The following is a 14,258-nucleotide window of genomic DNA, read 5'->3' on the forward strand; positions in this document are numbered from 1 at the left end:
CAACTCTATCCATAGCCCATGCCTCGCAATCATACAACATTGTTGGAACCACTATTCCTTCAAACATACCCATTTTTGCTTTCCGAGATAATGTTCTCGACTTCCACACATTCTTCAAGGATCCCAGGATTTTCGCCCCCTCCCCACCCTATGATCCACTTCCGCTTCCATGGTTCCATCCGCTGCCAGATCCACTCCCAGATATCTAAAACACTTTACTTCCTCCAGTTTTTCTCCATTCAAACTTACCTCCCATTTGACTTGACCCTCAACCCTACTGTACCTAATAACCTTGCTCATATTCACATTTACTCTTAACTTTCTTCTTTCACACACTTTACCAAACTCAGTCACCAGCTTCTGCAGTTTCTCACATGAATCAGCCACCAGCGCTGTATCATCAGCGAACAACAACTGACTCACTTCCCAAGCTATCCCATCCACAACAGACTTCATACTTGCCCCTCTTTCCAAAACTCTTGCATTCACCTCCCTAACAACCCCATCCATAAACAAATTAAACAACCATGGAGACATCACACACCCCTGCCGCAAACCTACATTCACTGAGAACCAATCACTTTCCTCTCTTCCTACACGTACACATGCCTTACATCCTCGATATATATATATATATATATATATATATATATATATATATATATATGATAAATTGAAAGTTGTTATTGTTGTTGTTGTTGCGGTGGTGAGGGGGGAGGGAAGGGGACTGTGTGTGCTTCTGGGCTAACGCCGACATCTTCTCTATCTGGGGAAATAATTGTGTTCCCCGCAGGCAGAAGCAATATAGAGAGCAAGATGGGCACCTGTTGATAACCAGTGTCGTCATTTTTGTCTAAACCTATACGATATTTTGATAATACGTGTACGATAGTTTTACTATTACCTGTACGATAGTCTACTATTAACTGTACGATAGTTTGATATTACCTGTACGATAGTTTAGTATTGGTGACGTAAGTTGTTTATTGTTAAATGGGGTTTGTTATAACCTAGAACTAATCATTTTTATCATTTACTGGAACTGCTGTATGGGCTGATGTGGTGAAAGCGGGTGTGTTTTGGTAGTTGCAAGGTCAACTACCAATTATATGGTTACGCATGTAAGGACCCTTGTAGCTCGTAATGAGCAAATTATCAGATTGTATAAATGAGTGAATTAGTACATCAAGTTATTGGTGGCATCTATCATGTGTATGGTTGTAGGGTGATTATAGAAATTAGATTGTTAGAGTGATGAGGGATACAAGGTCATCCAAACTGGGTCTCATGTAGTTTCAAATGTGGTGTGAAATATAAGAAATAGAAGAAAATACCCTGAGAAACTGGTCATATATATGTGATATATGAACGAATCTGCTTCGAGCGTGGTAAATTGAGGGTGAAAATATATAAAAAGGTTAATGAATGAAGAGGTATGAGCTAGGGAGCTAATACATATCAGGACACAGACGAGAAGTGGCTCTGGCTACTTTCCTACGAACGTCACAGACGGGAACATGAGCGCGTTGTTACCACAAGGTCTTTGGACTGTTGGTTCAAGCCAGGGAGCGAAGAGGACATAGATTCGTTATAACCCCATGGATTCGTTATAGTCCTAGTGAGTCATACGTTTCATTGTGGCTGTAGAATATATGTTTCGTGTTGCTCATTCCCTGTATGGATTAGGAGCAAATTATATCTCTAGAGGGGAAACTCACAGCCTGCCTTCTCTTGACAGGGTCCCATCTGGGGAGAGAGTGGTAGCTACGTGAAGACGTGGACGAACGCCAAGGACGTACTCAAGGGGCGAACAGCTGGTGCACGGACCAACATAGCCTGGAGGAAGGGATTACACACACACACACACACACACACACACACACACACACACACACACACACACACACTCACACACACACAGGCCCGGCCGCAGTCTGTTTATAAGCCACAGGTAATATCATATTCCAAAGACATGTGTCACCAACTGATGCTGAAATTTTAACACCAGAGTCCACCAGTTACTATCATGCTCTATGGTAGAGAGGAGAGCAGACTAGCTTGTTCTAAAACGTCAATAGGTTGTTAAGTTTATGTCCCGTAATTCTTCCTTAGACCTATGATTATACGAGGTACTTCACTTGTGTTTATTGATGAGATGTCAGAGCATCTCTGCCTATGTGGTATGGCGGAGCATCTCTGCCTATGTGGTATGCCGGAGCATCTCTGCCTATGTGGTATGTCGTAGCATCTCTGCCTATGTGGTATGTCGGACCATCTCTGCCTATGTGGTATGTCGGAGCATCTCTGCCTATGTGGTAAGTCGGAGCATCTCTGCCTATGTGGTATGTCGTAGCATCTCTGCCTATGTGGTATGTCGGACCATCTCTGCCTATGTGGTATGTCGGAGCATCTCTGCCTATGTGGTAAGTCGGAGCATCTCTGCCTATATGGTATGTCGTAGCATCTCTGCCTATGTGGTATGTCAGAGCATCTCTGCCTATGTGGTATGTCGTAGCATCTCTGCCTATGTGGTATGCCGGAGCATCTCTGCCTATGTGGTATGTCGTAGCATCTCTGCCTATGTGGTATGTCGGACCATCTCTGCCTATGTGGTATGTCGGAGCATCTCTGCCTATGTGGTAAGTCGGAGCATCTCTGCCTATGTGGTATGTCGTAGCATCTCTGCCTATGTGGTATGTCAGAGCATCTCTGCCTATGTGGTATGTTGGAGCATCTCTGCCTATGTGGTATGCCGGAGCATCTCTGCCTATGTGGTATGTCAGAGCATCTCTGCCTATGTGGTATGTCGGAGCATCTCTGCCTATGTGGTATGTCGGAGCATCTCTGCCTATGTGGTATGTCGGAGCATCTCTGCCTATGTGGTATGTCGTAGCATCTCTGCCTATGTGGTATGAATCCATAGGTTAAGTGCCTCCCCATATCTCTCTTTTCTTATAGAGTGTGTATTGCGTGAGTCACTCCATCAGTAACTACGGATGATAATGAAGTTGGTGTTTTGCAATTAAGCCAAATTCCGTCTTTTCATACGTGATGGCTATCTCTATGTTGGCATTGCTGCAACTATTTGTATGACAAGACCCTTGATGTGTACCTTTCACTGTCATATTACTTTAACTTATGTTATTATATTTCGGTAATTGATGAAGGAATATTATTGGTCTTTCCTTTGCCTCCGGGAATTTTATAGGTGAGAGTATGCTTAGCAGTCTACGGCCTAATTGGGTCGTTAAGGGGGTTTACCATGACCATAGTTTATAGCACCCCATGGTAATCTGCGTTACTCATCACCATTAACCAGTAACGGCTAGTTCATCAGTTAGATTTGTATTCTTTCTTTTGCTATTTTCTAACCTCTTACACACACACACACACATGCACGAACACTCTCACACACACACACACACACACACATATATATATATATATATATATATATATATTTTTTTTTTTTTCTTTTATACTTTGTCGCTGTCTCCCGCGTTTGCGAGGTAGCGCAAGGAAACAGACGAAAGAAATGGCCCAACCCTCCCCATACACATGTACATACACACGTCCACACACGCAAATATACATACCTACACAGCTTTCCATGGTTTACCTCGGACGCTTCACATGCCTTGATTCAATCCACTGACAGCACGTCAACCCCTGTATACCACATCGCTCCAATTCACTCTATTCCTTGCCCTCCTTTCACCCTCCTGCATGCTTAGGCCCCGATCACACAAAATCCTTTTTACTCCATCTTTCCACCTCCAATTTGGTCTCCCTCTTCTCCTCGTTCCCTGCACCTCCGACACATATATCCTCTTGGTCAATCTTTCCTCACTCATTCTCTCCATGTGCCCAAACCATTTCAAAACACCCTCTTCTGCTCTCTCAACCACGCTCATTTTATTTCCACACATCTCTCTTACCCCCACGTTACTTACTCGATCAAACCACCTCACACCACACATTGTCCTCAAACATCTCATTTCCAGCGCATCCATCCTCCCGCGCACAACTCTATCCACAGCCCACGCCTCGCAACCATACAACATTGTTGGAACCACCACTCCTTCAAACATACCCACCCTTGCTTTCCGGGATAATGCTCTCGACCTCCACACACTTTCCAAGGCCCCCAAAATCTTCGCCCCCTCCCCCACCCCACGATCCACCTCCGCTTCCATGGCTCCATCCGCTGACAGATCCACTCCCAGATACCCAAAGCACTCCACTTCCTCCAGCCCCTCTCCATTCAAACTCACCTCCCAATTGACTTGACCCTCAACCCCACTGTACCCAACAACCTTGCTCTTATTCACATTTACTCCTAACTTTCTTCTTCCACACACCCTACCAAACTCCGTCACCAGCTTCTGCAGTTTCTCACATGTATCCGCCACCAGCGCTGTATCATCAGCGAACAACAACTGACTCACTTCCCAAGCTCTCTCATCCCCAACAGACCTCATACTTGCCCCTCTTTCCAAGACTCTTGCATTTACCTCCCTAACAACCCCATCCATAAACAAATTAAACAACCATGGAGACATCACACACCCCTGCCGCAAACCTACATTCACTGAGAACCAATCACTTTCCTCTCTTCCTACACGTACACACGCCTTACATCCTCGATAAAAACTTTTCACTGCTTCTAACAACTTGCCTCCCACACCATATATTCTCAATACCTTCCACAGAGCATCTCTATCAACTCTATCACATGCCTTCTCCAGATCCGTAAATGCTACATACAAATCCATTTGCTTTTCTAAGTATTTCTCACATACATTCTTCAAAGCAAACACCTGATCCACACATCCTCTACCACTTCTGAAACCACACTGCTCTTCCCCAATCTGATGCTCTGTACATGCCTTCACCCTCTCAATCAATACCCTCCCATATAATTTACCAGGAATACTCAACAAACTTATACCTCTGTAATTTGAGCACTCACTCTCATCCCCTTTGCCTTTGTACAATGGCACCATGCACGCATTCCGCCAATCCTCAGGCACCTCACCATGAGTCATACATACATTAAATAACCTTACCAACCAGTCAACAATACAGTCACCCCCTTTTTTAATAAATTCCACTGCAATACCATCCAAACCTGCTGCCTTGCCGGCTTTCATCTTCCGCAAAGCTTTTACTACCTCTTCTCTGTTTACCAAATCATTTTCCCTAACCCTCTCACTTCGCACACCACCTCGACCCAAACACCCCACATCTGCCACTCTGTCATCAGACACATTCAACAAACCTTCAAAATACTCACTCCATCTCCTTCTCACATCGCCACTACTTGTTATCACCTCCCCATTTACGCCCTTCACTGAAGTTCCCATTTGCTCCCTTGTCTTACGCACCCTATTTACCTCCTTCCAGAACATCTTTTTATTCTCCCTAAAATTTACTGATAGTCTCTCACCCCAACTCTCATTTGCCCCTTTTTTCACCTCTTGCACCTTTCTCTTGACCTCCTGTCTCTTTCTTTTATACTTCTCCCACTCAATTGCATTTTTTCCCTGCAAAAATCGTCCAAATGCCTCTCTCTTCTCTTTCACTAATACTCTTACTTCTTCATCCCACCACTCACCACCCCTTCCAAACAGCCCACCTCCCACTCTTCCCACGCCACAAGCATCCTTTGCGCAATCCATCACTGATTCCCCAAATACATCCCATTCCTCCCCCACTCCCCCCACTTCCATATATATATATATATATATATATATATATATATATATATATATATATATATATATATATATATATACATATATGCAGTCCAGAATTCATTGATGGGTTTGAGAAGATATATTCTATTGGATCCTAGGTAAAGTATCTTAGATATTTCATTGATGAATCACTTAGATTGGCAAAGAAATCGTTATAAAGTTGAATTCAAATCTCCAATTGCAGATACAATGAACCTTTCAGTTCCCTCATAGAGTGATCATTACATTTTACTCCCCAAGTTGCTGGAAACCTATAATATGAAAGTAGCCTTCAGCAATAACAATTCTATTAAGAATATTCTTATCAAAAACTTCCCTAAAAATTCTGCGGACTGGTTACAAAATACATTGTGAAACCTGTAACATGTTCTAGATTACACAGATTGGTAATGATCGCTGTGTTAGACTAAGGCAACATAATATAGTATAAGATGAGAAAAATAATCAATGGCTTTGTTTAATTATGCTAAAAGTTATGACCATTCTACTGACTGGAGAAACGCTAATTCAGTTATTAACTGTAACTCCTTGAACAAGAGAAATATCATTGAATCTTCTCTTATTAGATGCACAAAGAGTTGTAATATGAATGTAAGTAAAGGTGCTTCGAACTGGATAGTTATATCATAAGCAAAATCTGTAAACATCTCCCTCTCTTGTCCACATCACAAGATAAATTTACAGGCACAGTGCCAGACTTGAAGAACACCAGCCGGAAACACTTGTGTACCAATGGCGTCTCAGCTACGCCTCTATTTTTGTATATAAGCTGATTGTTTTAAGTCTTCTATCATATTCTTGTATCTCCTTTGAGGATATAAACATAACACGACATTGTACTTAGGAACTTATTGTGTTTCATTTTCCTCTTGGTTATCAGCATAGTGCCATTGCACAAAGAGAAAGGGGATAAAAGTGAGTGTTCAAACTACAAAGGCATAACTTTGTTGAGTATTCCTGGGAAATCATATGGGAGGGTATTGACTGAAAGGGTAAAGGCATGTACAGAGCATCAGACTGGGGAAGAGCAGAGTGGTTTCAGAAGTAGTAGAGGTTGTGTTGACAAGGTGTTTTCTTTGAAGAATATATATGAGATACTTGGAAAGACAGATGGACTTGTATGTAGCATTTATAGATATGGAGAAGCCATGAAATAGGGATGATAGAGATGCTTTGTGGAAGGTTTTAAGGGAATGTGTTGTGGGAGGTAAGCTGCTAGATACAGTGAAACGTTTTACCAAGGATGTAAGGCATGTGTAAGAATAGGAAGAGAGGTGAGTGAGTAGTTTCCAGTGAATGTCGGTTTGTGGCAGGGGTGTGTGATGTCTCCATGGTTGTTTAATCTGTTTATGGATGGGGTGGTTATGGGAGGTGAATGCAAGAGTTTTGGAGAGAGGGGCAAGCATGCAGTCTGTTGCGAGTGAGAGGGCCTAGGAAGTGAGTTAGTTGTTGTTCGCCGATGATACAGCACTAATAGCTGATTCGGGTTAGAAAAGGCAGAGGTTGGTGAGTGAATTTGTAAAAGTGTGTAAAAGAAGAAACTTGAGAGTAAATGGGAATCTAAGCAAGGTTATTAGGCTCAGTTGGGTTGAGGGACAAGTTAATTCTGAGGTAGGTTTGAAAGGAGAGAAATTGGATAAAGTGAAGCGTTTAGATATGTGGGAGTGGACTTAGCAGCGGATGGAACCATGGAAGCGGAAGTGAGTCACAGGGTGGGGGACGGGGCCAAGGTTCTTGGAACGATGAGAAATGTGTGGAAGTAGAGAACGTTATCTCGAACAAAAGTGGGTATGTTTGTAGGAATAGTAGTTCCAACAATGTTATACGGTTGCGAGGCATGGGCTATAGATGGAGGTGGAAGGATGGAGTGAAAAAGATTTTGAGCGATCGGGCCTGAACGTACAGGAGGGTGAAAGGCGTGCAAGAAAGTGAATTGGAACGATGTGGTATACCGGGGTCAACATCCTGTCTGGGTAAAAGGTATACTGAGCCTGGATATGGATAGGGAGCTGTGGTTTCGATGTATTACACGTGACAGATAGAAAATAAGTGTGAACGAATGAGGCCTTTTTTGTCTGTCTTCCTGGCGCTACCTTCGCTGAAACGGGGGGTTAGCGATGCTATTTACTGTGTGGCGGGGTAGCGACAAGAATGGATGAAGGCAAGCAAGTATGAATATGTACATATGTATGTATGTAATGCCTGCCTACGTGTATGAGGGCAAATGAGAGTTGGGGTAAGAGAGTATCATTAGATTTAAGGTAGAATAAAAAGATGTTTTGGAGGGAGGTGAATAAATAAAAAGATGTTTTGGAAGAAGGTAAATAAAATGCGTAAGACAAGGGAACAAATGGGTACATCGGCAGAGGGGGCTAATGGGGAGGTGATAACAAGTTGTGGTGATGTGAGAAGGAGATGGAGTGAGCATTTTGAAGGTTTGTTGAATGTCTTAGGTGATAGAGTGGCAGATATAGGGTGTATTGGACGAGGTGGTGCGCGAAGTGAGAGGGTTAGGGAGAATGATTTGGTAAACAGAGAAGAGGTAGTAAAGCTTTGCGGAAGATGAAAGCCGGCAAGGGTGCGGGTTTGGATGGTATTGCAGTGGAATTTACAACACGCAGGGAATACGTGGGAAGTATTCTTTCTCCCCTATCCCCAGGGATATATATATATATATATATATATATATATATATATATATATATATATATATATATATATATATATATATATAGTTTTTTTTTTTTTTTTTTTTGGCTTTGTCACTGTCTCCCGCGTTTGCGAGGTAGCGCAAGGAAACAGACGAAAGAAATGGCCCAACCCACCCCCATACACATGCATATACATACGTCCACACACGCAAATATACATACCTACACAGCTTTCCATGGTTTACCCCAGACGCTTCACATGCCTTGATTCAATCCACTGACAGCACGTCAACCCCGGTATACCACATCGCTCCAATTCACTCTATTCCTTGCCCTCCTTTCACCCTCCTGCATGTTCAGGCCCCGATCACACAAAATCTTTTTCACTCCATCTTTCCACCTCCAATTTGGTCTCCCTCTTCTCCTCGTTCCCTCCACCTCCGACACATATATCCTCTTGGTCAATCTTTCCTCACTCATTCTCTCCATGTGACCAAACCATTTCAAAACACCCTCTTCTGCTCTCTCAACCACGCTCTTTTTATTTCCACACATCTCTCTTACCCTTACGTTACTTACTCGATCAAACCACCTCACACCACACATAGTCCTCAAACATCTCATTTCCAGCACATCCATCCTCCTGCGCACAACTCTATCCATAGTCCACGCCTCGCAACCATACAACATTGTTGGAACCACTATTCCTTCAAACATACCCATTTTTGCTTTCCGAGATAATGTTCTCGACTTCCACACATTCTTCAAGGCTCCCAGAATTTTCGCCCCCTCCCCCATCCTATGATCCACTCCCGCTTCCATGTTTCCATCCGCTGCCAGATCCACTCCCAGATATCTAAAACACTTTACTTCCTCCAGTTTTTCTCCATTCAAACTCACCTCCCAATTGACTTGACCCTCAAGCCTACTGTACCTAATAACCTTGCTCTTATTCACATTTACTCTTAACTTTCTTCTTTCACACACTTTACCGAACTCAGTCACCAGCTTCTGCAGTTTCTCACATGAATCAGCCACCAGCGCTGTATCATCAGCGAACAACAACTGACTCACTTCCCAAGCTCTCTCATCCCCAACAGACTTCATACTTGCCCCTCTTTCCAAAACTCTTGCATTCACCTCCCTAACAACCCCATCCATAAACAAATTAAACAATCATGGAGACATCACACACCCCTGCCGCAAACCTACATTCACTGAGAACCAATCACTTTCCTCTCTTCCTACACGTACACATGCCTTACATCCTCGATAAAAACTTTTCACTGCTTCTAACAACTTGCCTCCCACACCATATATTCTTAATACCTTCCACAGAGCATCTCTATCAACTCTATCATATGCCTTCTCCAGATCCATAAATGCTACATACAAATCCATTTGCTTTTCTAAGTATTTCTCACATACATTCTTCAAAGCAAACACCTGATCCACACATCCTCTACCACTTCTGAAACCACACTGCTCTTCCCCAATCTGATGCTCTGTACATGCCTTCACCCTCTCAATCAATACCCTCCCATATAATTGGCCAGGAATATATATATATATATATATATATATATATAATATATATATATATATATATATATATATATATATATATATATATATATGCATATTTACATATGGCTTAATCACGATTAAGACACATTACAATTACATATGAACTTGTAAACCACGAAGGAAGATTCAAAGCAGGAAAATTTGCCTCAACTTTTTCTTACATTTCAATACATCTTCAGACCCAAATTATGGTAGATTTCAGGAAGAGAAATTTCAAAGACACATCAATAAATCTTAGCAGAGTCACATCTTGGAAGGTAGTGAACACGTGAGAACAGGGATGGAAGCCCTGGGGAAACAAAGGACCTTACTTAATCGGTCAAATAAGGTCTTATTGGCTTGCTCGGACCTTACTTAATCAGTCAAATAAGGTCTTATCGGTTTGATCGGACCTAACTTAATCGGTCAAGCGAGGTCATATCGGCTATGTCTTGTCATCAGTCCTGTTATATGGGTCACTTTGAAACATGTATAGAATGACAGTGTCTAAATTACATATACTTCTACTTATATTCATATATTTGCCATCAGTCAGTAGGAGAAGAGCAGATTGAAACTAATCTCCATTTACAAAACTTACAAATTTATGAGTGAGAAAGCCTTTGTCCAATCAGTGAGATGTGAATTTTTCTTCAAGTGAATGAACAGAGCGCTATATCGTTGACCAGTGGGTATAGAGTATTAAGCTGACTTTACACGAGATTTTAAGTTTTCGCCTGTCTGTCCCAAATAAAAAGAACTACATGTAGTACATATGGACTTAAACAATCCTCATTCCAGTTGATGCTCCTTAAAGCATAACTCATATGCAGTCCAGAATCAATTAATGATGAATTTGAGAAGATATATTCTTGGTACCAAGAATCGTTTAGTTTCCCCATTAAGTGGAAATTCTATGTTACTCCTCAAGTTGCTTAAATTCCTTAATATGAATGTAGCCTTCGGCCTCACTAGTGCACTTTGGTAGTTGTAATAATCCTCGATGACGTCAAAGGGGCGCCTGACCAATCATAGGCTTTGTTTATATCAGTTATCCGAAACCTTTGTTATTCTACTCATTATGATTACTAAATTCAAGACAGTGTAAGTAGATCTGAAAATGCTTTTGATGTTATTATAATGTTGTGTGCTACCCAAGTGTGTATCTTTTAATAAATTGCACAATCTCAACATTATAAGCATAACATTACGATGGAGGTCGCGCTTTGACGTTCCGAACACAGTCGAATGACAGACAGTCGTAATGGCGCCTTCACCAATACGCGATGGCAAAGTTTGTGGTGTTCCTTTTTGCCGAGCCAGCAAACATATAGATCCTTTATGTTCATCACTTCCCTTTAACATTGAAAGATATTACGGAAGAAAATCCAGAGGTTAGCTGTGCTGTAGATATCTGTGATGAAGCAACAGATGAACCCGAAGTAATAACTGAACCAGCTGCTTGGGTTATTAACTAAAACATTCTCCATTACCTTGGAAGGTTCATTGTCAGACAAGTGAAAAGGAAAGTAAGCTGCGATAATTGCCATAATTCTGTCATCATTTCATTTCCTGTTGTTTCATATCATAAATTAATGACATGTTTGAGAGCACAGGAAAATGCAGAGCTGTTAGGAAGTTCAAATGTACCATCAGATAGTGTTTTCTGATGGCTTTTAGAAAGAAACTTTGAACAGACTTTTGCTAGAGTGTCCCACATGCCGAAAGTAATGGAGAGACAAGAAAAAGAAATTTAAAACAAGTTTTCGTTATATACTCGCCATTTCCCGCGTTAGCGAGGAAGCGTTTAGAAGAGAGGACTGAACCTTAGAGGGAATATCCTCACTTGGCCCCTCTCTTTGTTCCTTCTCTTAGAAAGTAAAAACAGGAGTGAAGGATTTCCAGTACTCCGCTCCCTGCCTTTTTGTCACCTTTTACGACACTCAGGGAATACGTAGGAAGTATTTTCTCCCTTATCCCCAAATATGTCGTATATTTTTCACAATGCCACAATAAATTGTCCTTCATCCACCGTACAGTTTGTAAATATACGTGAAAATGTTTTTTTTTTTCTCTTTTTCACTTCTTACCAGATTATCATAGGGAATAATCTGCATGGCGAATATACATTGTTAAAGATAATCCTCAATAACTTAGCATTTCATGGTCAATCGAATTACTGGAACATTTCCTACACCAGCAGACGAAAGTGTAGCAGACGAGCACACGAAGGTGTAGCAGACGACACAAGTATAGCAGACGACACATTGTTTACCACTGGTTTCCACGTCGCCATGGCAACGTACCGTGACGTCTCACTGACGTCAGGGTACAGTAAATAGAGGCTATACTGGGTATGCTTTGCATCTTTTGTTTGTAGGATCTTCCCTCTAAGGCTCAGTACTCTATTCTTAACGCTACATCGCTAACGCGAGAAATGGCGACTATGTATGAACGAAAAAAAAGAAGAGAGAGACACGATAAGTTCCCAAGCGCTCTTTCTATATATATCTTTCTTCTTTTCTTTCATACTATTCGCCATTTCCCGCATTAGCGAGGTAGCGTTAAGAACAGAGGACTGGGCCTTAGAGGGAATATCCTCACCTGGCCCCCTACTCTGTTCCTTCTTTTGGAAAATCTAAAAAAAAAAAAAAATGAGAGGGGAGGATTTCCAGCCACCCGCTCCCTTCCCTTTTAGTCGCCTTCTACGACACGCAGGGAATACGTGGGAAGTATTCTTACTCCCCTATCCCCAGGGATATATACTATATATATATTATTTATATATATAAGTATATATATAAATATAAATATACATATATATATTTCTTTTTATTATTATTATACTATGTGGCTGTCTCCCGCGTGAGCGAGGTAGTGCAAGGAAACAGACGAAAGAATGGCCCAACCCACCCACATACACATGTATATACATACACGTCTACACACGCACATATACATGTCTATACATTTCAACGTATACATATATATACATACACAGATATATACATATATACACATGTACATAATTCTTACTTGCTGCCTTTATCCATTCTCATAGCCACCCCGCCACACATGAAATGACAACACCCTCCCCCCGCACGTGCGCGAGGTAGCGCTAGGAAAGACAACAAAGGCCACATTCGTTCACACTCAGTCTCTAGCTGTCATGTGTAATGCACTGAAACCACAGCTCCCTTTCCACATCCAGGCCCCACAAAACTTTCCATGGTTTACCCCAGACGATTCACATGCCCTGGTTCAATCCATTGACAGCACGTCGACCCCGGTATACCACATCGTTCCAATTCACTCTATTCCTTGCACGCCTTTCACCCTCCTGCATGTTCAGGCCCCGATCACACAAAATCTTTTTCACTCCATCTTTCCACCTCCAATTTGGTCTCCCTCTTCTCCTCGTTCCCTCCACCTCCGACACATATATCCTCTTGGTCAATCTCTCCTCACTCATTCTCTCCATGTGCCCAAACCATTTCAAAACACCCTCTTCTGCTCTCTCAACCACGCTCTTTTTATTTCCACACATCTCTCTTACCCTTACGTTACTTACTCGATCAAACCACCTCACACCACACATTGTCCTCAAACATCTCATTTCCAGCACATCCATCCTCCTGCGCACATCTCTATCCATAGCCCACGCCTCGCAACCATACAACATTGTTGGAACCACTATTCCCTCAAACATACCCATTTTTGCTTTCCGAGATAATGTTCTCGACTTCCACACATTTTTCAAGGCTCCCAAAATTTTCGCCCCCTCCCCCACCCTATGATCCACTTCCGCTTCCATGGTTCCATCCGCTGACAGATCCACTCCCAGATATCTAAAACACTTCACTTCCTCCAGTTTTTCTCCATTCAAACTCACCTCCCAATTGACTTGACCCTCACCCCTACTGTACCTAATAACCTTGCTCTTATTCACATTTACTCTCAACTTTCTTCTTCCACACACTTTACCAAACTCAGTCACCAGCTTCTGCAGTTTCTCACATGAATCAGCCACCAGCGCTGTATCATCAGCGAACAACAACTGACTCACTTCCCAAGCTCTCTCATCCCCAACAGACTTCATACTTGCCCCTCTTTCCAAAACTCTTGCATTTACCTCCCTTACAACCCCATCCATAAACAAATTAAACAACCATGGAGACATCACACATCCCTGCCGCAAACCTACATTCACTGAGAACCAATCACTTTCCTCTCTTCCTACACGTACACATGCCTTACATCCTCGATAAAAACTTTTCACTGC

General features: G+C 42.1%; 1 protein-coding gene across 1 annotated transcript in view; it reads left to right on the forward strand.

Annotated features, from left to right (window-relative positions):
- LOC139764411 (uncharacterized) overlaps window positions 1-1,920 on the forward strand; it is a 51,549-nt gene extending 49,629 nt beyond the window's left edge. Inside the window, exon 5 of the mRNA XM_071690971.1 lies at window positions 1,739-1,920. Within this exon, the coding sequence (XP_071547072.1) occupies window positions 1,739-1,764 (26 nt within the window). The 3' untranslated portion in view covers window positions 1,765-1,920. The remainder of the gene's footprint in view (window positions 1-1,738) is intronic.
- Window positions 1,921-14,258: the final 12,338 nt, after the last annotated feature.

The sequence above is a fragment of the Panulirus ornatus genome, chromosome 49, assembly GCF_036320965.1.
Source record: "Panulirus ornatus isolate Po-2019 chromosome 49, ASM3632096v1, whole genome shotgun sequence".
NCBI lineage: Eukaryota > Metazoa > Arthropoda > Malacostraca > Decapoda > Palinuridae > Panulirus > Panulirus ornatus.